The 27,964-nt window shown below is 40.3% G+C and overlaps 1 protein-coding gene across 13 annotated transcripts in view; it reads left to right on the forward strand.

Moving 5' to 3' along the window:
- SCHIP1 (schwannomin interacting protein 1) overlaps positions 1-27,964 on the forward strand; it is a 611,917-nt gene that overhangs the window by 532,953 nt on the left and 51,000 nt on the right. The window contains 1 exon segment of one of the 13 annotated variants that reach the window (NM_001243055.1): positions 21,753-22,002. The exons of the other annotated variants lie outside the window; for them this stretch is intronic. Within the exon segment in view, the coding sequence (NP_001229984.1) occupies positions 21,973-22,002 (30 nt within the window). The 5' untranslated portion in view covers positions 21,753-21,972. 13 annotated transcript variants of the gene reach the window in all.

Genomic DNA, 27,964 nt, shown 5'->3' on the forward strand with positions numbered 1-27,964 from the left:
CCCAGACCCTCCCTAGGGCCCTCATTGTTTTGATTTTCCTTTTTACACATATCCACCTACAGTGTGCTACAGCCCAAAACCCAAACTTAAAAATAAACATGCAGTCCCCTTTTATTTATCCAATGGTGAGACAGGCCATCAGCAGCTGCAGTAGACTGAAGCCTAGAGGTAGACCCTCAAGTCAGACAACAGCCCTCTCCGCAATAATCAGCCAAGGAGTGTTCACAAAGCCAGCATATCTTACACCCAAGCAGGACAGGAGTGTGGATCGAGGAGTAAGCTGCTGTGGTGTGGAAATTTCATGCATCCTCAAATGATGTAGATGAAGAAGGCATTTTACACCAAAGTAGCACCTTCTATGCTCTTATCGTATGGCCCCAGAGTGCTGTGCCTAATGCTAAAGTTCTGGGGAGAGAAAGTGGTTGAAAAGCTGTAAACAAATAGTTGGGTAGACTTTAAAGTGGGGACAATAACACTCTGAGATTCAAAGTAGAAAAGAGCAGGCAAAGTGCAGCATTGATCACTTGGAAACCTCCTGACATTTTGTCACCAGCTTCTCTCCTCTACCTCCCCTCTGAGGATTTACTAATCACCTCAGCTTTGTGTCATCCTCCCCAGGAAGGGGCAGTGTGGAGCCGTGGTAGAGCACTGCCTGGGAATCTGCAGGGCCAGTGGGGCCACCTGCCCGCAGCAGAGCCTTTGTGTGACCGTAGGGAAGCCTGGGGCAGGGAACCACTGCCCCTGCCACCAGCATGCTGTCTGTCATCAGCACCAGGAGCTGTGCCAGGGGCTTTGCAATCCTGATCTTATGCAGCCTTCATACTGCAAGCAGCACTTGCTGGAGCAGCCTGTCCAAGGTCACAGAGCAAAGGTCAGCTGTGTCCAGCATGGAGGCCCTGCTCTAGTCCGTGGTCATATCACAGGTCCTTTTCCTTTTTGACAGCATTTGGCTTTTGTAGATTAACAAAATTATATATTCCAAGTTCTTAATTTTAATTGAAAAAAAATTAACTGTGTGGTCCTTACCCTCTGTCTTAGTTGTCTATTGCTGTATAAATAATAGTTTACTACAGTTTAAAAAAACAGACATTTACTATCTCACAATTTCTGATCATCAGGAATCCCAGAGCTGCTTAGCTGGTGTTTGTGGCACAGAATTTCTCATGACACTTTAGGCAGAATGTGCATTGGGGCTGCAGTCATCTGAAAGCTTGACTGGAGCTGCTGGAGGGTCCTCCTCATTCACATGACTGGAGGCTGGAGCCCTCAATTCCTCACCACGTGGCCCTCTCCATGGGCTGTTTGTGTGTTTTCATGACATGGCAGATAACTTCCCCCAGTGCTGGTGATCAGAGAGAAAGAAAGAGTGTGGGAGCTTGGGGGAGAGAGAGAGAGGAAGAAAGAGATGGATGGATGAAGCTGCTGTGCGTCTTTTGACCTAGCCTCTGTGGTAGCAGGTATGTCACTTCTGCTTTTTGTTTCTGTAGAATAAAGTCACTATATCCAGCCCACACTTAAGGGAATTAAGCTCTCCTTTTCAAGGGAAGAATATCAAAGAATTTAGGGACGTATTTTAAAACCACCTACCTTCCCCAACCCATATATGTAAATCTTCTGAGGCAAAAAACAAAACAAAACAAAAACAGAAAGAAAAAAGCCCAGCATCACTACTAAAAGTAAATGGCACTGCTCTTTATCTGCTTGACTGTCACTTGCATGTTCCGGTCACCAGTGGCTCCAGTTAAAAAAACATTTCCCCTTCCCTAAACTGCTTCATAAGGAATGTTTTCATAGCAGAGAAATCTTTACTTTTCAAAGGAATTTATGGGGACTGGAAAGTGTAGAGATAATAATAGTTTGTCCTCTTGATTCAGCCCTGACTCTAGACCAGGCAGTGTATCTAGGACTGACTTCCATTCTTTGTACTGCAGGCCAGTAGCCTAAGGGAAGCCACCAGGTGGCTGAGCTGGTGCCTGGGGCCTTCCACAGATTCTTCTGCAGGTGCTTCCATCTTCCTGTCACCCTTAGGTGAGGCGTAGCCCTCAGAGGATGAGGGTTAGCCCCCAGCTCATTCCTGCATGATATTCCCAGCCACAGGCCAGATGGCTCAGGTAACCAGATCCTGGGAGCCATGTCTCCCAGAGCCAGTTGATCTTGGTTGGGATTGGCCAGATATTTCTGGCAGTTTTTTGGGGGGATCACATAGACTTGAATGAAAGCTGTACAAGGTTACAAGGCTCACACACCTGGCAACCAGGAGAACTCTGCTGTTGGCTCTTCCCACCCCTCTGACCAAACTCCTGATGAACATTCTGAAAAAAAGACTTCTATGGCCCCAAAAGAGCAACCCTAAAGTTAATTCTGTAGTTTAAAGTGATTTGGGGGGTAAAGGAGCAGAACCAATTCTAGAATAAAGGTGTTTTTACAACCCACCTCCAGCCCCCACAACCCTACCTTAATCAAAATAAGTATTAGGAACTTATTCCACTTAAGGATAAATCAGACACTAAGCCTAAACACTTGAAATTATAATTTCTTCCTGTGAGATGAAATGATTAAAATTTCTACAAATTATGATTACACACAGGTCCTTAAAGAAAAATATATATGTATGTATTTTCAAATGAGTTTATCAATATGGTATAGAATACTTTAAAATATTTAACTTTCAGTCTGTCTGAAATGAAATGAATTTTAGTTTATAGGAGTGGGAAGTAAAGTAACTGAAATCTGAAGAAAAGTAAGAAAAGAAGATTGTGGGTGCAAGAGTGTTAGGAGGTCAGGGTTGAGAGAGATCAGTAGTTTATTTTTTAGGCATGATACCTTTAAGATACTTGTTAAATATGCAAGTGGAAATGAGCAGTAGGTGGTTGGATAAAGGAGTCTGGAGTTCAGAAGAAGGTCTAGGCTAGAGGTACAAGTGACTAGCCAAGAAAATGGATGACCTTACCCAGAAAGTGAGTTTAGATTGAGAAGAACTCTAAGGACTAATCCTTGGATATTGTAGTGTAGTGTTATACAATAGAACTTTCTTCCAAGATGGAAATGTTCTCTACCGTCACTGTCCAGTACAACAGCCACTAGACACATGTGGCTGTTGAGCACTTAAAACATGGCTAGTGCAACTGGGAAACTGAATTTTTAATTTTATTCAGTTTAAATAGCCACATGTAGTTAGTGACTACAGCTCCAGTGGGTAAAAGTAGAAGAAATGGGGGATGAGCAAAGGAGAAGCCTTTAATGAAGGAAAAGAACCAGAGGAGAACGTTGTCTTAGAAGCCAGCTATGTTGAACGTTGCTCATAGATCTAGTTGAGGAAGATTTAGGATGGTGTAGCATGGTGAAGACAAAAGCCTGATTGGAAAGTGTTCAAAGGAGAATAAAGGGGAGAGAGAAATTGTAGACAGCAAGTCTGGACAAGTCTTTCAAGGAGTTTTGTGGTTGTCTAGGAGAGTGTGGGAGTAAACAGACAGGGAAAATGTAGAGAGGGCCAGGCAGTGCCGAGGGCGCGCTTGAGGTTAGTGGTCATGAATTTAAATGAGACCAGTTAGTGTGATCATACAGTCATTCCCCCTTATCCACCAAGGCACATTCCACCACCCCCAGTGGATGCCTGAAACCATGGATAGTACTGAACGCAATTGCCATCAACTGAAACATGTTTCTGTCCATGTCTTCAACCCATAAATTTAATGCCTTTCCATCTTAACTAAGAACTTATGCACTGTGCTGTAACTTCTGCAGTTCGAAGCATGACAGTGAAACTAGCACAAATTTATTTTTCCTTTTTCACAATTTCACAGATAAAAGATTTGGTTTTATTGTAGGTCATAGCAACGTCAGCATTCATTTTTTTTCTTTCCTTATTAAGTCAAGAACTTTTACCTTTTCACTTAAAGGAAGCACTTTACAGCTTCTCTTTGGCATATCCGAATTACCAGCATCACTACTCTTTCATTTGGGGCCGTTATTAGGTAAAATGAGGGTCACTTGGACACAGCACTGTGATACTGCGACAGTTCATCTGATCACCAAGCCAGCTACTAAGTGACTCACAGGCAGGGACTGGAGACAGTGTGGATGCACTGGACAAAGAGATGATTCAGTCCTGCATGGGACAGAGCAGGATGGTGTGAGATTTCATCATGCTATTTAGAATGGCTCTCAATTTAAATTTTATAAATTGTTTATTTCTGGAATTTTCCATTTAATGTTTTTGGAACTTTGTTGACTGTGGGTAACTGAAATGGCAGATAAGGGGAGACACTGTATATTTTTCTCCAGCCACATATGTCAGCTGAGAGCAGGCACAGAGTAGCAAACGGCTGAATTTATCCACAGGTGGGATTTAACCAAGTGAATATGAACTGAGGGGGCAAGTGAGAATAATTGATTGAGTTAAGGGTTGCAGTGATAGGTCAGGGAATCTAAGACACAGAGAGAGAAGAGAGGACACCCTGAGAGTACGGAATGGTGAAAAGTGGACAGTATATGGGGTATAAGGCCTAGTGCAATGGAAGAATTATTGGATTAAGAATAGTTGGAAAGAATGAACTGGAATGACAATGCAAGATTGTTGGAGAAGGGGAGGCTTGAAGATGAAATTATGGAGGGCATGAAGTTGTTGGTAATGGCAAAGTAGGATATGGCCATGGGAGCAGGTATAACTGAGATGGAATGGAAAAAGACGGAATTTACAGGCCAAAATTTTGCAGGGACCATCTAACAGACATGGAAATTTCCGGGATTTATATAGGTTGGTGCAAAAGTAGATGCGGTTTTTGCCATTACTTCCAATGGCAAAAACCGCAACTACTTTTGCACCAACCTAGTAACAGAACTAACACTGGAAAATGACTCTTCAAGACATGAGGCAGAGTAATCTGGGGAGGAATAGGTGGCTGCAACGGGGAGGGCTAACTGGTGTTGGTATCAGCAGTCTGCAGGTATGAGATTCAGAGCAGGGTGTTAGGAAGGACAGACAATTAATTGTTTGCAAGCAAGAGAGTAGCAAGGAAGACACCTACTCATCCAACAGGCTATTTGGCAAGAGGGAGGTGGGAGAGAAAACAGCCACCTCTTGAGAGCCATAGGAGAAGGCAGTGCCTTCAGGCTCTGTTAGAGCAAGACAGTGAAAGGAACGCTTATGAGAGAGGGCCCACCAAAAGGACTTATGATGGACTTGGGGAGGAATAGGAGTTGGCCAGAGAGGGTTGGACAGAGCCATATGGAAAGGAGAGTGAATAAGGAGGTGAATGAGGGATGACCTGGAGTTGAGGAGTATAAATTGGAGTAAGAATTACCTTGAGGTGAAGCTTGATGGGGTCTCTAAGACAGACAGTAGACGTAAAGGTGCTAGTGTGGGAGGCAAGAGAAGAGTTCATACTTAGAGCAAGATCTCTGGATCTTTGGACTGATAGCAATGGGCGGTAGGTGGTCTTAGGAAGAGGATGAGGGTCATGAAGGAAACCTCCTCGAAAATTACAGAATACCCCTCAGGTGTCCTACAGTTCCTGCATCTCTTAACCTGCTTTTTCTAAACTTGAAGCAGTTATGCTTAAACTCATCAACGACCTCAGTTAGATTCCTCTTCTGTAGTGTGGAGTTAACCCTATGGTAGAGCTCAGTGTTGGAGCAAGGACAAATGATGACAATGTCAGGGCCAGCGTGGGTCCCAGCAGTGGTGCTTGGTAGAGGTCAGTTTCCTCCTCTCCTCCTTCAGCTCCCTCTTGAATTTCCCCTCCTATGAAGGGAAGTTGTCTTTCCATTGGTATTTGCATGCCAAAAGTCGAAGATGCCTTTTCCTTCCCAGACTGAAAACCTATGTAATTCTCGACATAAATGACTGTATGTCTGGTTTCTCTCTACTTCCTTCTGCCCACCTTTGACAGGCTTCATGGGTATGTGACCTCTGTAGGCTTTGAAAGGCCCTGCTCTTGGTTTAATGTTCTGCTGTTGCCAACCTAAAATTCTTAATGTTTTAACAATGGTTCCCCATTTTCATTTTGCACAGAGCCCTGCAAAGTGCCCATTCTAAACCCTAAAAACTAAGTAACTGGTGAAACATGACCACAGGACAGTCAGGTAATTTGATTTATCATCCCATTCATGTGTCAACATTTCAGGATGAAGGGTATTTTGAAAGTAATGGAAAACACCTTAACCATATCCTTTGTAAACAAGAACGTAATTGAGTACATCTAAACCCCTATGAACGCCCAACCTTTAATCTTATTTTTTCAGCATGAAAAAACATCATCTCTTTCAGAAAGATTCTTCATTTATTGTCATTAACCCTCATATTAATAAATTGAAAATCTGAAAGTTATTCTTAACTTCAAGTGAAGCTTGACTGAATTATTATTATTCATGCCAAACAGAGCATTGAATTCTTTCTTTAGAGCATTTCTTACCTGGATGTAGAAGTGCTCTTGTTAATTTTACAGGAGACATCTGTTTCCTCCAATGTGTATGTCCAAGAGGTGTAGCCTTGAGATGAGGAAAGAAATAACATGGGCAGGGCAGGCATGCATACCAGACTGGATCGTCATTTGTCATTTATCTGGACAGAAGGCATACTGGCCTCATTCCACTCACCAGCTGGGAAGAACAAACTCCCTACACAGATATAGCCATCAAACTTAGATTATGGTGACTAATGCTAAATGAAGAGTCCACACGGGCTTTCTAGGTTCAGCAGGGCCAGACCTGTACTCTATGTACTCTTGACCCAGATTCAGAATTAATTTATCACCTTGACAGGCAACCAAGTGCCTGGAGTACTGAAACTTTAGTAGTTATTTAATGTGGGAATCACAGTAATGATGCTGTAATATAAAACAGCAAATATTTCCTAGAGGGACAGGATTTGGATTGGAGAGAGACTCACACCACATCCACAATTTCTTCTTCAAACATTAGAATACTTTTTGGAAAGTGACAGCCTAAATTGTAGGTTGTTTCTTGGTTTTAACTGTCATTTGTATTTGTTTGTTTTCCTCTAAGAAAACAAATATGCTCTTTTTTTCTTTTCTTTTTAATTTACTTTTTTTCTCTCACCTAAACCCCCATAGTAGACAGGCAAATTTAAAAGTATGTCTTTCAAAAACCCAGTTTGTCTTCCTACTGGCCATTTTGCCTTCTATTCTCTGATTAGAAAACTAATTGTGATACTTTATTATTCTTTAGATATAAGAATTCTGACTTTTTACACTTATCAATAGACTTTTTTGAAGTGTACAAGTTGGCAATATTAAGTTATTTGTTTTGCTGGGCTATTTCTGGAACTAAAGATTTATCACATAAGGTGACAAATTGAGAAAAGGAAAAAAACTAGGCTTTTTTTTCTTCTTAACTAATTTTTATTAAATTGGGGGCATCTAGTTACTGCAGTTGAGTAAGTGTTAGCCTTACCTGGGAAGCTGTAAATGATTATTTTGCCCTCAAGTGCAGCTGGTAGAGTCATCCATGTCCCTGAGGCACATCTGCAGAGTGAGTGGGCCCCTTTGAGCCTGCCCAAGCCACAGCTCACAGTGAGGAGGGAAGTGTAGCCCAAAGGTCTTGCCAGGCTTAGCTCACAAGGTGGCAGTCACTTAGCGTCCAGGAAAGCTTCATTCATTGTCTTAAGGTGAGCAAGCGGCCACTTGACCAGCTTTCCCACAGCTAGTCAATAGAACTAATGACAGCTGGTCACAGGCACACTCCTGCCCTCGATCCCAAGGCCCGAAAGTGAGAGAACTTCTCGAGAATTTCATTCATTCCAATATTTTTTGGACACCTACTATATGCCTGGCACTGTGCCAGATGCTAGATGGGCAATGGTTGACGTGATACATATGGCCCTTGCTCTCTCACGGAGCATACAATCTAGTGGAGCAAATCAACGTTACAAATCCCACAAATTAGAGGGAAAAAAAAACAGTATGCTAAGTGAATTTAAAGCAGGACCTTATTTAGACAGGGGGCTAAGGAAAAACCTCCAACTTTAAGCAAGAGAGGTGACTCAGGTGAAGGCAGAGGGCGTACAGGTTGAGAAACAGCTTGTGTGAGGGCCCTGAGACAGTTGCAGGCACGAGCTTGGCTTTTCCAGAAAACTCAAAGGCCACCAGTGTGCCTAGAGCTGTGTGAGCAAGATTTTGAGAGGTGCAAAGAAGTCAGGAGGGTAGATCAGGGCCAATAACATAATGCTGGATAACAGCATTAGAGATTTAGGATTTTATCCTAAATGTTGTGGAAAACCGAGGAGTTTGAAACCAAGATGTGACAAAATCTGATTATGTTTTTAGAAGTATTTTTAATTCACAAAGGGTAAGGTTTAATGGAGGGCAAGCCCTTAATTTTTTGTATCACTTTGGGAACTAAATCAAGGAGCATGAAACCATCAAAATGATCGAATCAGGGGCAGCCGGGTGAGTGAGTGGGGCTAAATTTGTGCCATCTGAAATTAGGGTCAAAGTTCTGATGGCTTCAGTTGTAGTGACAGTTCTGCTGCAGAAATCCCGTCTGTCCTTTGGAAAATAAATTTGATTTTAAAAACCTCAAAACATAGCCCAAGTAGCTTAAACCATCAGTACAAGTTTCCACTGACATCTGCCATGCAAATTTGTACTTCTTCAGCCAGTTGCTCTTCCTCACAGTTAACGCTGGAAATCAGAGGCCATGAGAAGAAAGCAAGTGTGGATATTTGGGCATGGTAGATGGTGTTCATTTTCCTAGATTTTAAAAATTTGATTGAAAGTCAAGAGTGAAAACAAACCAACCCTAAAGTCCCTTAGCATCATCTCAGATAAGGGGAGAAGAGACATGTTGGAATGAGGTAGGTAGGTTTATCTAAGATGCTGAAACTCAAAAGGACTGCTCATTTCTATCTTGACCTTCTTAGTAAATAATAAAAAAACCCCAGCACTTTCAACAAGTGAACACTTTGTGGGCCCAACTTATGTGTCTGAAAGAGACTCTCTTTGCTATTCACCAGGGAAAACTGGTTTAAATTGGAGGGTTTTAGAAGAGTTGGGATTAATGTGCAGATTGATTTTACTGCGTATGAATCTTCTGTGACTGATGGTTTAAACCTTCTCATTGAGAATGAGTTTACCTGTTGTCATGTGTTGGGAGTAGCATAATTTCCTGATCAGTACCTTTATAATTCTGAAATAATTTACTTCTAAAAGATGAGAAACTTTCTTAATTCAATAGCTTTAGGATAAAGCAAGTTAAGTAACTCAAATGTTTTTCTGGCATTTTTCTTTTACTTCAGAAAACTTTTTAGAATAGTGTTTGTTCTACTATTCAAATGACTAAAATAATTTGAATATTTCTTCTGAGAGAATGAAAATGAGAAAGGATGTATGAACAGTCCATGTCGCTGCTTAACTCGCCCTAGAAAAGCTGGTCAGAGAACAGACCTAAGGAAACTCTTTAGTACGAAATTTCATTATAACTAATAGCAATAGCATTTCAGCACTACCTCTGTATTTAAAAAAGAAAAAAGATTTAGGGACCCTTGACAAATTTAATAGCTCCTTAGAGATGATGTTAACAGTTTAGTCATAAATTTTATGTTTCTGTCCTGTGTTCAGTGACATACCAGGAAAACACATTTTCAGAAAAGGTATGCTATGTAAATTCTTTTCATTACTATTTTACGTTATCCTACAAAATAATTTTTTGAAAATAGAAACGCTGGAAATATTTTTTTAAATAGTAACTCTGATTTTCATAGTAAATTCAATTTTCATAATGAACTCATGATCTAGTGTGTTTAGTTTTTGAAATGTCCATGATCAATGTAAAAAGAAAAAACAAACTCATCACCTTTACTCTCATTACATTTCTATAAGGAAGACCTTCAATTGAAATCTAATTTTTTTTTGTTGACTCACCCAATGCTATATATAATATATTATTGTTATATTATTTTGTATTGCTGATGTGGAAAACTCATGATATAAAATGAAATTGATATAAAAAGACAGCCATCTGACAGCCTGAAAGTGGGCGGCAGGGGCAGTTTATAACTCAATTCATATTGTAGATTAGGAAATAGAGGCTGACAGCTATGAAGCAGTAGCCCAAGGAAACACACCTAATAAGAAGTGCAGTCAAGTCCAGAACCAGGTCTTTGATTTGATCCAAAGTTTTATCAACTCTAGAACCATCAAAGATGGCCTAGATTGCAACTTTGGATGAATTAGAATTAGTGTAACCTTTATATATATATATATGTGTGTGTGTATATATATATATATATATACACACACACACATACACACACATACACATACATACCAATGTAGCTGAAGATTTATGTATTTATATTACAGTTATTAAAGGTATTATTGAAATGTTAATGAGAAAATGTATCGTACTTTTGACATTATTTTTTTCATAATACTATCCCAAACAGATTAAAAAACACAATAGTCCACTAGAGGGCACCTTTCTTCAACATCACGGTCTGTTCTCTTCCCCAGTACTCTATTAACCTGGTTTTAATCAGCCACTATCGCCTCGGAGCATTGAAAAGCTTTTTTATTGTCAGAGATTCCATGTACTGCTTTAGCAAAATGCATGTGTATTGGTAGGCAAGGCTATCTGTGCTGCTAAGATACCTGGAATGATAAAGGGAAAGCATGACCCTTATTCCCCTACACACATACACGCATGCACACAAACTTTGTGTTAGTTTGAGCTTAGCCCTTCTTGACATGACAACCCAACTTATTTTTATTTGGAAAGTCTTGCCTTAGCCCTGGCAAATTTATACTACTTTTCACTTTTTCTGCCACTGCGTTCTCTGACTCCAAATGCTGGAAAACAGAGAGTAAAAGAGATGGTCTTTAAATGTTGACATAAATTGGGGACGAAACGATGTAGACTTCATCCAGATTTACCTATCCGTCAGTTGCTGTTTTTCTACAGCATGTGAATTTCAGTTAGTGTTGGGCATAAAATACTATGGGAAAAATAATAGGATTGTGTCCAATAAACAAGTACTCTGGCAGATTCTATTGAAATATAAAACCATCTCATTATTCTAGAGGCAAAGGGAGGCTGCCTGCTATAGCATTGCCTAATGCATTACATTTCAAACTGTGTCTGTAGAAACCCAGGGTTGCTGGAGATATTTTTAGAGATTAATTTGTACCTATTATATGAGCGGCTAAACATCTCATCCCCAACCCCCCAAAAAAAAATCAAACTGGAAATTAAAGAGTTGTGAAATGTGAAAATAATTCAGAATACAACTACAAATGAGATAGTCTATGGGACTTTGGAGAAAAGTCCTGTAAAGCTGTGGTAAGAAGAATATAACGTTTCAGCCCAAACTGTAATGATTTAATTCCCTCATAATCTGTGCAAAGTATTTCTCTCAACCCAATTTTTCGACATCAGCATATTTAATTTATCCTGCCAGGTGAAGTCTTTCACAGTCCTCAAAATCAACGAACTTATAAATATGTGTCATTGACCATGAAGGTGGTAGCTCTGTACTGGCCTTTCTAAAAAATTCATGCCTGTGCATGCCCAAGCAATAAAATTACGCAAGTTGCCCAGAGGCCCAGCTTGGTTCAGTGCCAGGTTAGGATCAGGCACATCTGTTTGGCACAGTCTCTCATCAAGCCTAACAGTCGGTTGTGCAATGACAAGCAAACACCCAATATATCAAATGAGAAGGTACTGTTATAGATTAATGACCTATTGTAAGTTTGGGTACTCTGTCTTATCTTGTTTATAATCAGAAATATGAGTAATTGCTATATATTGTTAGTAAACCAATTTTGAATAAGTTTCTTGCTACTTTGCTTTTAAGATTCTGGACATGTTTAATGAAGAATACGCAGAGATTGCAACATAATCCATTAAAAGAACCATTACCATTTACAACTACTTACTTGTGTGAAACAGGATTCTTTCGATGTGGCACAACCAAACAAAATCTTATTCCAGATGTAGCTTTACATTTAGTTCTATGTAAAGCTATATCTGGAATAAGATTATAACTGACATCTATAAATTCTGCTTTCTCTTTTTTTGTATCACAAACAGCATCATGTTCTCATTGAGAGACACATGAATATAGATTTGAACTCAGAATAATTTTATCCTGATAGAAACATTTGATTGTTTTGCATGTTGGTTTTCATATTGATTTTTATTTTAAAAGCAAATTCTAGTATTTAAGAAAATAGAAGAAAAAGTGACAACCAATTAGTGATTCACACTAATAATTTTCTCAGGAAACTATTTTTTTCATATAATGTGAAATAATAAACATAAGTATAACCAAGGTCAGAATAGTCCAAACTTCTGAGTAAATTAATTTACATAGGTTATAAGACTCTCAGGTAAATTTCTTATTTATAATTATAAGGCTAAAAAATTATAACCTGTCTCATTTTTATTCTTCCCTTACTTTCTATTTTTGGGCCTCAGAGTATTGTTAGAAGTGGAGAAGTATCCTGACACCAGCTGTCCTTTTCTGGGGCTCTGTTCCACATCTATAGTGTGGGAAATGACCTTGACGCAATAGTAGCCTGCAAGTACACTACCAGACATTCTGTCCCAGAAGTCACAGGCCAAGTTAAGATGTTCAGATCACACAGTTCTTTACCTCTATTTAAAATGCAAGGCAAGAAGCAAGGGAAAGAGATGGGATGAGCTGACTACTTAGGATATGGCACAGGAGTATGGCGGGACCTTGAGTTACACAATATTTATATGTCCAGCCTCTCTGCCACAACAGCCTTTCCTGTTGAGGATATGGTTATGAACCACAGTTGAGGTTTGAGAAAGGATTCCTGTTCCACTTAGACACAAGGTATCTGCCAGTGACACACAACTTGCTTTGTAAGAGACAGAGCCAATTCCCTCTGGCTTCCTCTGTAGCTTGCCTCTTAGCCTGATGAGAAGCTGGGGATTGCATTTACATTTCTTGGGCAGAGGACACATTGGACCAGAATGGGTGTCATCAATGGGAAATCAACATAAGATCTAATGAATGAGGGCCTCATGTGGCTCAGATGATTTAGTGTGTCATGAATATTAGGCGGTTCTTTAGTCTTTTCATCCCTTTCTATGCTTGGCACCTACACACTTGATCTAGGCTTAACAAATCTGTTACTAACTTACTTATTGATATTTAACACATTTCATGAATTCTGACTACAGTAGTCTCCCCCTTGGCCTGCCAGGGATACTTTCCAGGACCCTCGGAGGATGCCTGAAACCGTGGATAGTCCCAAACCCAATATATTATGGTTTTTTCCTATACATACCTATTATAAAGTTTAATTTATAAATTAGGTACAGTAAGAGATTAACAATAACTAATCATAAAATAGAATAATTATAACAATATGCCAGCATCATGGCTCTTGCATTTTGAGGTCGTTATTAAGTAAAGTAAGGGTTACTTGAATACAAGCATTATGATACCAAGACAGTCAAACTGATACTGAGCCAGCTACTTAGTGACTCATGGGTGTAGAGTGTCCACAGTGTGGATATGCTGGACAAAGAGAGGATTCACATCCTGGGTAGGATGGCACGAGAGTTCATCAGAAGAGTGGCACAGAATTTAAAACTTATGAATTGTTTATTTCTGGAATTTTCCATTTAATAGTTTCAAACCATGGTTGACTACAGGTAACTAAAACCTTGAAAAGTGAAACCATAGATAAGGGGGAATGATTGTATGTCTGTTTACTTACTCATTATCTAAATGTAACACATACATTTCACCTGTGTCTTATAAGCTACTACATAGTCATTATCTATACTTAACACACGTTTATGAGTTTCATCCATCTTCTTTTTCTTGTTCATCTGTAGCAGAATTGACTGTTGTCAAATAATACAACAAAGCCCCTACAAAATCTCTTGGAAAGAGATTTCTTACTGGTGCAGCCTCTGATTCCACATCCTTGCCCTAGGGGTTTTAACCTGCAGCAGCTCCAACCAAGCAGCTTTAGGGACCAGATCAAGGCCACCCAGCCATCTGTGCTCCTGTATCTTCCCCTATCGCCACCACAACTTCCTCTTTACTCGACATTACTCACCATATATGTAACTTTACTCACCATATCTTCAGTCCCAAGACTGAATGAATGCCTGCCAGACACTCCTGACCCAGTTCTTCCAGCACCTGGCCCTTATTTTCTATTCACCATCATCAGTTTCTCCCTTTGCTGGCTCTTTTCCTGCTGCCCACCTAGACATTTGGGTCTCCCACATCTTAAACATCAGCTACATTGGCAACCTCTCCAAGCTACCAACCTAATGCTCTGATTTATTAACAAGCTTGTTCACAAACTCTCAACTCAGACCCTCAACTTCTTAGCCACAACCACCCAGCTTCCACCCCTAACACATGACTATTGAAATTATTCCCTTAGCATAACTCATGACTTCCAATAGTCCAAATTAATGGCTTCTGGTTGTTTTTCTCCTCCGCGTCCCTGCAGTATTTGAAGAAACTAGGCTCTGTCAGCGTTCCCTCTCTTTTTGTCACTTCTCACTGTGTTAGTTTTCATTCTCTTCTCACTTTGTTGACCATGTCTCCTTTGCATCCCCTTGCTCTCTAAATATGGGCTTCCTACCCTTATCTGCAGTCTCATTTTCCTTAGTTTCAGTTACCATCAGTCAACTGTGGTGTGAAAATATTAAGCTATTTTGAGAGAGAGACCACATTCACATGACTGTTACTACAGTATATTGTTATAATTGTTCTATTTTATTACCTGTTATTGTTGTTAATCTCTTACTGTGCCTAAGTGATAAATTAAACTTTATCACAGATACGTACGTATGGGAAAAACATGGTATGTATAAGGTTCAGTACTATCATCAGTTTCAGGCATCCGCTAGGGGTCTTGGAATGTATCCCCCATGGATAAGGAGGGACTACTGAGTTAGTTTTCTATTTCTGCTATAACAAAGTCTTCCAAATTTAGTGGCTTAAATCAACACAAATTTATTGGTATTATAATACCAAAAGTTGGAAGTCGTAAATGGGTCTCACTGGACTAAAATCAAGGTGTCCACTGAGCTGCATTCTTTCTGGAGGCTCTAGAGAAATATCAGTTTCCTTGCCTTTTCCATCTTCTAGGGACAGCCCACCTTCCTTGGCTTGTGGCCTCTTCTTCCATCTTCAAAGCCAACAACAACATTGGACCAAGCCTTTCTCATACTGCCATCTCTGGTTCTTCCTCTTATGCCTCCCCGACTTTTACTTTATAAGACCCTTGTGATTATTACATTGAGCTCATCTGGATAACCAGGCTACTTTCCCCATCTCAAAGACAGCTGCTTATCATAATTTTACCTTGCCGCTTGGGGATTAGGTTGTAGACAGTTGACCCAGGAGACAGGGGACATTATTGTGCCTTCCACAGTGATGTCTGTTTCTCTTTAGTTCTGTCTCTACAATCTCTCCCTTAATCTAATTCATTTTTACAGCTTCAACTATCCTCTCTGTGCAAAAGACCCCTAAATTCTACCTGTCAGCCCGATCTCTCTTAAGCTCCAGCTGCCTCTTACACCTTCAACTGCGAATTTTATGATGAAAATTTAAACCTCCTTACTGTACCCCAACCCTCTCAGAATCAGTTCCTTCTGCTAACTTCCCTGTTTCTTTTCACAGCACCAGTTTTACTCCAGTAATGGTCTCAAAACCTCACAATTCCTTATCTTGCTCACTCCCCAATGTAGATCACTGCCTAAGTGCCATCAGTTCCTTTTTTGGTGTCTTGGGATGCATCCCTCTGTCTTTGCCCTTCCATTCCCATGATCTCCTCTATCCTCCAAAGGACTCTATTCCTTGGACAGTTGATGTTGTTCTTAATTAGGAGAAGAAAACATCCATTTCTCTTCCTTTCCTGAGTACTTAAGAGCTGTTTTACATTACTCCCATTTCATCATGTTACCATGAGGGTCATATTCATTTATTCAATTGTTTCAAAGTATTTATTGAGAACCAGGTACTATGTCAGACATTGGGGATATAGCGCTGAGTAAACCAACCAAGATGCAAGTTCTAAGGAAATTCACATTAATCTAGATCTACAAAAGACAGACATTAAATAAGTGAATAACCAAATGAACAAGATTGTTGCAGTCTCCTGGTTCACTCTAGCTGAGTGTTCTCTTCTTCTCTTGAATTTCTAGTGAGCAAACAAAATATTCGGAGGCATTTAACTCATCTTCGTCATATCTAGTCATTTGTGTACTGCCTCATTTCTCTTACCAAACTTCTCGAGGGCAGAAACACTACTTCACATGGCACATGATAGGAGCTTGTTTCAACTACAAAAATCAAGGAAGATGTTGAGGAAAACACTTTGTGTTTCTGCGAAGCATTTTTAAAGGTTTATTGTCTGTAGATGATGCCAGTTTTGTTGGTGGCAACAATACAGGTTGAGCATTCCTCAACGCCAAAATCTAACATCTGAAATGCTGCAAAGTCCCAAACTTTTTGAGTGTTGACATGATGCCACAAGTGGAAAATTCCACACCTGACCTCATGTGACAGGTGGCAGTCAAAATGAAGTCAAAACTTTGTTTCATGTACAAAATTATTTTGAAATATTGTATAAAATTACTTTCAGGTGATGTGTATAAAGTGCATATGAAACAAAAATGAATCTCGTGTTTAGACCTGGGTACCATCCCTAAGATATTTCATTATGCATATGCAGATATTCCAAAATCCAGGACATTTCTGGTCCCAAGCATTGTGGATAAGGTTTACTCAACCTGTAGTGACAAGTAATTCTTTGGGTGGGGCATTCAAGGACCTAGTTTCCCTGATATCCACAGTATTAATTTTTCTCATCATTCCTTTTCTTTCATTGCCCAGTAAAGAAGTACAACTTAAGCTATATGTCTACTTGCTTTCCCCAATTTCCCAAGGAAAAGCTTAAAAGTTATTACTTAAGATGGTAACTTCCCTGCCCATCTTTCCCACCCCCAATACTTCATTTTTTCTAACATTTCAATTTGAACAGAATAGTAACAACATAGTAAGAACAGAATGGAAGGGGTTTTGGACAATAAATATAGTGGTAAAAAGTCATATCCTCAGGCCATCTGAGCATACAGTTTCAAAAGTGAGTAACTGGGGTCAGGAACTGACTGGAAGGAGGGGCATATGAAACTTTCTGGCATAAGCCGTGTGAGTTAAGTGCAAGAGTTGACTTTCAAGTGGACTTTTTCCCACAAATACCCATTGCTGCACCACTTAGACTCAACAACTGATATTTAATAAACTTGCTTTGTCACAGCTTTCCACTGACCTATCCATCTACCCATCCATCAATTCCTCTCATTTACTTGATGTACTTCAAAGTAAGTTGCAGATATCAGTAAGTGCCCTAAATACTTTAGCCTGCATATCATCAATTTGAATTCATGTTTATTCTTTTGGGGTAAATTTTATGTACAAAGAAATGCACATATCTTAATGTTTTATTCAATGCATATTGACAAATATACACACCTGTATAGCCAAACACTTAATCAACTCACACAGATTATGCCAGAAAGTTTCCTATGCCCCTTCCGGGTCAGTTCCTGACCCAGACTATTCACTTTCAAAACTGTATGCTCGATGGCCTGAGGATGTAACTTTTTACTATTATATTTATTGTCCAAAACCCCCTTTCATTCTGTTGTTGCTAATTGCCACAATTGAAAAAAATGCTTTTCTGGATTTAAAGACACAATAGTTTGTAGGTGGCAGAAACAATATTTTAATAAGGAAATAATCTAATTTTTCTTCCCTTAAAACATACCTTGAATTGAGTTTTAGGTAGACCCACACTGCAGCCTCACTCTTACTTTATGATAGATTTTGATTTCAAGAGCAGCCTTAGTTGGCTCAGTCAAAAGGGGTTTATTTCTCCAAGTCTGGTGGGTCCTCAGTTAGTATTTGTCTTAGTCTGTTAGGGCTGCTATAATAAAATATCATAAACTGGGTAGCTTATAAACAACAGAAATGTATTTCTTAGAGTTCTGAAGACTGAGAAGTCCAAGATTAAGGCAGTGTCTCATGAGGCCCCGTTTCCTGATTTATAGATGGCAATGGCATCTTCTTACTGTGTCTTCACACAGCAGAAGGGGCAAGGTAGCTCTCTTCGGCCTCTTTTTAAAAGGGCATGGATCCCATTTGTGAGGGCTTCACCCTCATGACCTAATTACCCTTCAATGGCCCCACCTTTTAATACCATCATACTGGTGATTAGATTTCCACATATGAAGTTTGAGGGCACAACATTCAGACCATAGGAGCATTGTTTTCTATGGAACACACTTATTTGGTATGAACCCAGAAAATCATGTTTGTTTCTTTGTTTTCCTTGCTTTGATGGCTTTTTGTTGTTGGGCATGCCACAACTTTCTTAGACCTTGGTTTCCATATCTGAACAATAACAGTGTCAGGCTAAATGATCTCTTGAGGTCCCATCTAAATTTGAAACTCAATACTTTTTATGGGAAGGGAAGCTGTGAAGATCTGAGAAGAAAAAAAATAATCCCTATGCTACAAAGACTATGCTTCACATAAAAAGTTCATCAATATTTTTTAGTTAAAGATAACAAATGTTACTGCAGTTTGGTAAACTATTCTAGCTTAAGTGTTCTTGGAACAGCTGGTTTCTGTTTAAAGTTTTTTGCACTAGCAAATCATACTTCAAATTATAACATAAAGTTGTTTCCAATGAATGACTATAAAGAGAAGCCTGTCTAATATATTCATTTTTTTCCATCTTGTTTATACCTCTTGGGAGAGTTTTTTTGACAGGATTTGGGATACAATTGTCAGAAATCTGTTCTCCCTAGAGCCACCTCTGAGTCATTTCCACTATTTATGGAACAGCAACTGTGAAGAGTGGAATCATGTTTAGACTTTTTTTTTTTAACAACACATGATAAATGTCTTTGGGAGCTTATGTAATATATCCCAGTGTCTTCAGTTTTCAGAAAAGACAGAGTCCAGGAAGCAGCTTTTTAAGCTTTGCACAGCTTGGAAACATGTTCCTGAGTCTTAGGGTCATAGATTGTCAAGGTAGTAACTTGAGTAAGGTTTTAACTGCCTTTGAAGTTAGAGCTGTTCTGTCTTGGAAAGTGTTTTTTATATTAAACATAAGATTTCCACTTCATCTTATCTGCTACCTTGCAAAGTGAACTTTTTTCCTTTGGCCTGCTCTTCTTTGCTCATATTTAGAATTCCAGAACCTTGGCTGGACATGGTGGCTCAGGCCTGTAATCCCAACACTTTGGTAGGCCAAGGTGGTTGGATCACCCGAGATCAGGAGTTCGAGACCAGCCTGGCCAACAAGGTGAAACCGTGCCTCTACTAAAAATACAAAAATTAGCCCAGTGTGGTGGTGCACGCCTGTAGTTCCGGCTACTTGGGGGGCTGAGGCGGAAGAATTGCTTGAACCTGGGAGGCAGAGGTTGCAGTGAGCCGATCACACCACTCCAGTCTGGGTGACAGAGTGAGACTCCATCCCCCGCCCGAAAAAAAAAAAAAGAATTCCAGAACCTTGTTGGGTGGTTGTATTGCAAGGCACTCTACACAGAAGTCTCTCTGAGAGAAGAATGGACTTTTAGGATGGGGGTGTATTGTTTATTGTTTCTTATCCCTGAAAAGTTTCCATCTTTTCTTCATCTTGACTCATTCCCTACCCCCAGGCTTCTGCTTTATTCATCAAGCTTTCGTTGTGCAGCCAGTGAGCAGGCCTAGAAAGTCCTGCACGTGTTATGTGGCCCACCCCTCTCCTGGACTAGGAAGGATAAGGGCAGTGAGCTTCTGCAGGGTGAGTCTCCAGAGTACTTTTCCTTTGAACATGCTGCTGAAATTGAAGCCTCTGAGGATACCAGGAGTTGAGTTTTCAGGGCCATCTTTTCGTTCTCCTCACTAGGAAGGCTGAAATGAGTGTGCTTGTGAGTGCGTCAAGGGAGTCGAATTGAGATAGCAATAGCAGGCTTTGCTCCTGCTTGAACCTCAAATAGTAAAAATTAAGAATATTTATAAAAATAGGTTTTTCTCATTCCACAAAACAGATAAGTTATTAAAATTACATTAGCAAATAATCCTAACACAAACTCCCACCATTTTTAAGAGAGTGCTTGATAGGAAAACTTGTCAAACATGTCAATTCCATTTCTCATGCAAAAAGTACTTGTTTTCTCTGTCAGTAGCACAGTGAAACTGCATGGTTAATGGGAAGAGGAAGAGTTTTTGAGACGGCTACATAAATAGAACATAGGACAGATAGATACTAAAATAGCTTAAAAATAATGTCCCTATTGATTTTTTTAATTTGATGGTTTAAATTCAGTCACATTTTTGTTAAGTACCATTTATGTACTCAGAGCTATTTTATTAAGAAACAACACGGGCCAGGCGTGGTGGCTCACGCCTGTAATCCCAGCACTTTGGGAGGCCGAGGCGGGCGGATCACGAGGTCAGGAGATCAAGACCATCCTGGCTAACACGGTGAAACCCCGTCTCTACTAAAAAAATATAAAAAAATTAGCCGGGCATGGTGGTGGGCGCCTGTAGTCCCAGCTACTCAGGAGGCTGAGGCAGGAGAATGACGTGAACCCGGGAGGCAGAGCTTGCAGTGAGCTCAGATCTTGCCACTCACCACTGCACTCCAGCCTGGGCAACAGAGTGAGACTCCATCTCAAAAAAAAAAAAAAAAAAAAAAAAAAAAAAAAAAAAAAAACTAAAAAAGAAAAGAAACAACAAAACTAATTGCCTGTGGCAACTGAGGAATATAAATAAGAAAATTTTATTTAAATTTTCTCATTACATTAGCTTGAAGAATTTACAGCCCAGTTTTTTCTTTTTGTGTATCCTCAAGTCCTGAAGTGGCCCTGAAGCCACTCAGAAACTGGCCCCAGTTTTTTCCCAGAAACATGTATTGTCTGACTTGTATTTCCTTTGAGTATTGTCCGCAAGTCCAGAATTACTCGGTCTCAGGGAGGATGGGTCTGTTCCAAGAATTGTATGTGCTGCATTGGGGGGTGTCCATATTTTCAAGTCACAGCGTTGGGTAATAATATATGTACAAAGCCTGACATTTAAAAAAAACCCTTCCAATTAAGAGTTTAGTTTTCATGAAGTAAATTATAGTGACTTTAATATTTTAATAAGCTCTCTCCCTAAAAAACTTATAACAGCAATTATTCTATCTTATTTCTATTGGACTTAAAAAGAAGCTAGGAGCCAAAAATAAGCAGGGAATTTAAAGAATTACAAAATAATCCTTTAAAGAGTAAAGACCTTTTAGTTATAAAGTTGACAAACACTTCAAAAACTCAACATAGAAAAACATCCTTTCATTGTTGGTATTCAGAATGGATTGTTCTCTCTTTAGCATGTTAAAAGTTCTAAAATTATCTTTAAGGTCTTTTTTTTTTTTTTTTTTTTTTTTTTGATAAGCACCAGCCAAGCAGCATTAGTGGGTAGGAAGGATGATGCCGGAGGTTAGAAATGTTCAACTGCAACATTGATTTGTGTCTATCTCTCTCCCTCTCCCTCGCTGGCCTTTTTCTCGTTAATGAGGACTAGAATGTTTCCACATCAGTTAACTGCCTTCATAAAGCACCAGAAGGTCACACCAGCTCCAGACTGATCCTTTTCTTTGTGCCTATAATATAATTGGCTGATTGTGCGGGTGATGAGCGCCCCCTCCCCCCAGCCCGGTCCCAGCTCCATGTTCCTAAGCCTGCCTCACTGGTTTCGGAGGGCTGGAGAGCAGCTCAGCTCGCTAGCTGCGCGCTTCCCGGCACAGGCAGTGCCACTGCGCAGGTTGATCAGCGAAACAGCATCCATTTTAATCTGCGGGGAGCCCCTGCCTTACCAGGGCATTCTCTCCGCCCGCCGGTGGATGCTCCACGCCTGCCCTCCGCAGCCTCGCTCAGCAGTCCTGCGTTGGGGTCTGCGCCCTAGGATGCACTGAGATGGTACATCAGGATAACTGCTCGTATCAGGTAAAATTTAAAGCCTGATTCTGAGGCCGGCATCCTTTGGGAGAGGAGGCCTTCCTCTTCCAAAGCAGCAGGTTGCCTCTTTCCGGATATTCAGGGATTTTGCCATCTTCCGCGCCTGGCCTTCATCACATGCAGTATCTGAATTGTAATTAGCTTTTCTGGGGAGTAATGGGGCAGAAAACACTGCTTCCTTGGCCTTTAAAGCATTTGTGAAATTCACGGAGGTGATCTGTGCTTTGCATATTTTGTACGTCTGCAAATAAGAGGAATTGCTTTGGACTGTAATTTGAATTTAAGGGAATTTCAGAGGAAAATCTGTTTGGAATCTCACATCGATAACACTGAAAAACGTGATTTTTGCTCGTTGCATAGGATGTGAGTTGCTTCACATCCAGCTTTTAGGACTGTCTTTAAGAAATTATGTAAATAGATAGTCGCGATTGATAATCTTGGAAATTTTCAAAAATCAGCCAGTATGCACTTGATGTTTAAAGTTGCACTTGTGTGTCTTTCCGAACTTATTTTTACTAGTATGTTGTTTTAAATGGTTGGTAAATAAGCATTAAAGTATCAACATGCATCAAAAACTCCAAATAGAAAAATCTTAGTAATGCATATTCATTTGTATGCTAATTTGCTACTGGAGTTATGAATTAAACACTTAGACAATTTCAAAAGATCAGCTCTAGAGTGTTTAGTAACTCCTTGGTAGGACTTGGACTGTTGAGGCAACATTGAAAGTATCTTTGTTGAAAACAGACAGCAAGAATGTTCTCAGAGAAATTGCTCTTTGCAGCAGCAGGCAGGGCTGGTCCAAATCTTGGAGAGTTAATATTGGGATATTACTCAACTCACTGAGTTTAGAAGCTCTGAGAGACCAATTCTCTAACTTAACAATGCTTCTTCCTTGTGTGAGGTCGGTTACCTGAGACAAGCAAGTGTTTCTCATAAGGTCAGATTTCACAATGGTAAATATGTGCAGGCAAAAATAGTACATTTCACAAGACTCAAGGCAGTGGTTCCTCAGCTAAGTAACGTGTGCCTATGAAATGTATTTATATACTTTGTCTTGCTTAATAACTAGAAATTTGTACTTACAGATTTATTTCATAGTATTTTCATTTTATGGTACATTTAGGGCCATAGATCCTAAATATTGAGCTTCATGCTTCACAGTAATTCTTTCCACGAGAAAGGGGTCACAGATGCTGAGAAAAAACCAACATGTCACTTACACATAATACAGAACTTGAGGGTAGGGGATGTCAAGTATCCATAGAGAGCCTAATCTACACATGGCATGGCTCCAGGTGATTGAATTACTATAATAATTAAAATAACTCTCTCTTTTCCAAGAATCTATTTATTTTTGAAGGGCAAACTACTATAAGATTATTCCGTATGTCTTTTCATTAGGTTGAACATAAAAGCATTGTTTTTGTAGGTTGAAAATTGGTCAAATATCAGCAATTTCATCTGGAGAGAAGGGGTTATATTAGCATTCTACTTCTTCCAAAGGAAGATAAATTGATTTTATTTTACATGAGCTGCAATATATAACAGTGTCATTATGTGTTTAATAGTTTTGAAGTATTTATTGCTTATTTTCACAATAAAATTAAGTGTATTGGTTGGGTAATAATGGTCAATAGATTTTGCATCTGCATGGGATTTTATAGTAGAACTACCTACATGTGTATGTTCTTTTGAAGTGCTCTCTCTTTATACATAGCTCAGCGAAAACAGAAACATTAACCTTGAAGCCAAATCTTAATCCCACTTAGAAACCTTCATTTTAGAACCCAGCTGGCACCACATGCAACTGGATTCAGAAAAGGTGCTTTCTCGAAGTCCTTAGCTTGATGTTTGTAGTCACTGATGATATCTGCAGTTGAATGGCTTTCGGAAACTTCCCCACCATTTTACAAGGACTTACTTATTTTTTAAGGATGATATTGCAGTGGTTAAAAGCAAATTTCTTAGATTAGCATTTTTAGTCCGTTGATAGAATTCATTTGAAATATTGATTCCTTTTCTCCCATAAATGATGTATGCCAAGATTTCTTAATGGGTAGTCCATGAATGGGGGCTTTAGGGGCCATTCCCCTGAAAATTGCATGCACATTTTGGTGCTTTTGTATAGATGTACATCATTGTTGTCGTGGTTGTTATTGCATTCATAATTACAGCAATAATAGCCTTCTATGTGTTCTACCTACCCCTGCCCTTGCCCACACTCCATAGTCTATTTTCAACACAGTTTCCAAAATGAGCTTTTAAAACTGAAGACAGATCATGTCCCATATCTCAAAAATTTTAGTTTATCATCCTGCTCAGAGTAAAAATCCAAGTCCTAACAGGGCTTTATATCAGCTCGTCCCTGCTTCCTCTTGGACTCCGCTCCTACATTCCTGATTTCCTCCACTACCTTCCTACCATGCTGGGCTGGCCCTGCACCTGCTATTCCTTCTGCCTGGCATGCACCCCCACCTCCCCTATCCACCCCCTCCCCGCCCTACTGTGTAGGGTTGCCAGATTTAGCAAATAACTTACAGCATTTGGGACATACACTAAAATATTGTTCACTGTTTATCTGAAATTCACATTCAACCAGGCATCTAATATTTTACATCTTATAGATATTTACCTTATATTGTCGCCTCTTTACTCCCCATCCATTACTCTCTCACTTTCTGCGAGTCTTTGCTCAGATGTCACTTCTAGGTGAAGCCTTATCTGGATGTAATCTGTAAACTTCCAGCTCTCCAGTTCTATCCCAATATTTCTTTCTTTCTTTTTTTTTTTTTTTTGAGATGGAGTCTCACTCTGTTGCCCAGGCTGGAGTGCAGTGGCGCAATCTCAGCTTACTGCACCCTCCGTCTGCTGGGTTCAAGCAATTCTCCTACCTCAGTCTCCTGAGTAGCTGGGATTACAGGCGCCCGCCACCATGCCCAGCTAATTTTTGCATTTTTACTAGAGACTGGCTTTCACCATGTTGGCCAGGCTGGTCTCGAACACCTGACCTCAGGTGATCTGCCCGCCTTGGCCTCCCAAAGTGCTGGGATTACAGGCATGAGCGCGGCCTATCCCAATATTTCTATCATGCTTCTCTAATTTATTTTTATATTTATTTATCGCCATTTATCATAGTACATATTTTACTTATTTGTCTATTTTCTGGCTCCCTCACTCACTTCATGAGGGCAGGGATTTTATCTTTGTTCTGTCTGCTTTCTCAGTGCTTAGAATAGGCCCTCAAGTAATACAGATGGATATGTCTACTATTTGTAAAATTGACTAACAAAAAAGGCATTGTAAGGCAGGGCACGGTGGCTCAAGCCTGTAATCCCAGGACTTTGGGAGGCCGAGGGCAGCAGATCACGAGGTCGGCGGATCACGAGGTCAGGAGATCGAGACCATCCTGGCTAACACAGTGAAACCCCATCTCTACTAAAAAAAATACAAAAAATCAGCCGGCCAAGGTGGCGGGCACCTGTAGTCCCAGCTACTAGGGAGGCTGACGCAGGAAAATGGTGTGAACCCGGGAGGCAGAGCTTGCAGTGAGCTGAGATCACGCCACTGCACTCCAGCCTGGGCGACAGAGCAAGACTCTGTCTCAAAAAAAAAAAAAAAAAAAAAAAAAAAAAGCATTGTAAACATTCTATGGCATTTTGGTTTCTTGTTTTATGACTTTCAGTCCTACTCCTTCCCCTCCTCCCACCATGAACCTGCACTGTTTTCATTGTGTGTGAGCTGGTTATCTATCCCCTTGTTTCTTGTTAGTTTTCTCATCTGTGAAATGGAGACTTTCCCAGTTAACTTCCTGGCATAAGAGTTGCCAGGTCCCCTGCCAGAGGCTGCCTTTCTGCATAAACAAGTCAGTTATCATGAATTAAGAGCCCCCTTCCTCTTGTGTCATTTCTTCTGAGCACATCAGGGGTTTGGTGAGGATTGTTCAGCGGCCCAGGGAAACTGTGTCTCACTTCATTTCCCAGTTGTATCTTGCTAATATGTAGAAATACAATGGATTCTTACACATTGCTTTTCTAAATGGATGATTTGTTTTGAAAAAGAGAGTTTCGCTGCTACCAAGAGCCTGAACACCCCTGTTTGAGCAAGGGCTTGTATGCACTGTTCTTTGAACAACGTAAACCAAGGAGGAATAAACAGAAGGAATTCTCCTACAGAATTTTTCATGGTTGTTTGTTTTGTTTTTAAAACTGCTCACATCGTTGTCATCTTCATATACTTTTCTTCCTTACAGGATTTATGTTAGCAAAGAGGTTACTAAGGCATGTGTTGTCATTTGTGGTCTTAGCCCTGTTAAAAGATAGAGCTATCGACCTCCATTTTCCAGTCTTGGGAGGAAGCCAATCTCTTCAGGAAAGAAACTTGCCCACAGCTTCAGGCCTGGCCGCCTTCAAGAGGCCACATTTTTCTAAATGGTTTTTGATAGACAGTTTAGAAATATTGTAAACTTGAAAGCACAAGTTTAGGTCGAAGGGTCCGTTTTGCTTAAAAGCTCTTAAATATTTTTTCCCTCTTTCCTGGAGTGGGGTTTTGGGATAAGTGTGTATATAAAAACAATGACATGCTTTCATACCTTTCTTGCCATTGCTTAAATTCCCTTATGACCGCCCCAGATATAGATCACACCCTGACATTCTTAGCTACTGTGGGAATGGAGACTTGAAGAAGAAAAAGTAAAATAGTGTGTGAATAACACTCATCTTTTTCCTCCCTTGGGAGCATAAAGAGTCCCTTCTTCAAACACATACCAGGTCATGAGAAGCACCGTCAGAAATCTTTAATGCTTCCCTCTGTTCCTTAGGATACATTTCAGACTCCTCTGCATGGCCTTCAGGGCCCGACATTTGTTTCTGACCCCTAGGCAAAAATGCTTCTCGCTCCAGACCCTTTACTCCTGCCTTCACAGTGCCATCAGTTCTTAGCTGCAATGCCTCAGGCTGAGATGTCTCCTACCCACACACCACCTGCTCCCACCCACTGCAGGCTAATGCAGCTTTCAAGGCTCAAATGCCACCTCCTTCAGGAAACTTTTCCCATTTATCTCTCAGTCCAGATTTCTCCTTCTCAGTACATTTTGTTTTTACTTGTATTAGAACCCATTTACAACTATTTATATATAAGTCTGTCTCCTCCATTAGACGACAAGCTTCTTTTTTTTTTTTTTTTTTTTAGATGGAGTCTTGCTCCGTTGCCCAGGCTGGTGTGCTGTGGCGCAATCTTGGCTCACTGTAACCTCCACCTCCCGGGTTCCAGCGATTCTCCCACCTTAGCCTCCTGAGTAGCTGAGATTACACACGTCCACCACCATGCCCAGCTAATTTTCTGTATTTTTAGTAGAAATGGGTTTTCACCATGTTGGCCAGACTGGTCTCAAACTTCTGACCTTAGGTGATCTGCCCACCTTAGCCTCCCAAAGTGCTGGGATCACAGGCGTGAGCCACCGCGCCTGGCCGACAACAGGCTTCTTGAAGACAAGGGGCCTTCTTTAAATTTTCACAAGTCTCTGCCTTATACACAGAGTATGTGTTCAATAAATGTTTGTTGGATTGAATTGCACTTTATGCAATTGTTGATGTTCTGAGTCCCTAGTATCAGGGTTTCCCATCATAACCCCAGAGATAAGCTCAGATCCATACGTTGTAACAAGGAGTTGGTGAAGCTGACCTCAGAAGTCCATGTACCTGGCTTCTCAGCCTCTTGGCCAGTTGCCTGCACTTTAAACATCTCATGTGCCAGAATTGGGGGTGCAGTTCAAGGCACAAAATAAATGAATGACTGGGATGCACAGACATTCCAGCCTTCCCAGAGACAATGCATTAAGAAAATACCTCCATGCCTACTTCTTCATCCAGAGAATTTTCCCAAGATGAACCTAATGGTCTGTCCCCAAGTGCTTTGCAAGTACTCATCTCCAAGCTGCCTTTCTTACTAT

This window comes from Pan troglodytes, chromosome 2, assembly GCF_028858775.2.
Source record: "Pan troglodytes isolate AG18354 chromosome 2, NHGRI_mPanTro3-v2.0_pri, whole genome shotgun sequence".
NCBI classification, from domain to species: Eukaryota; Metazoa; Chordata; class Mammalia; order Primates; family Hominidae; genus Pan; species Pan troglodytes.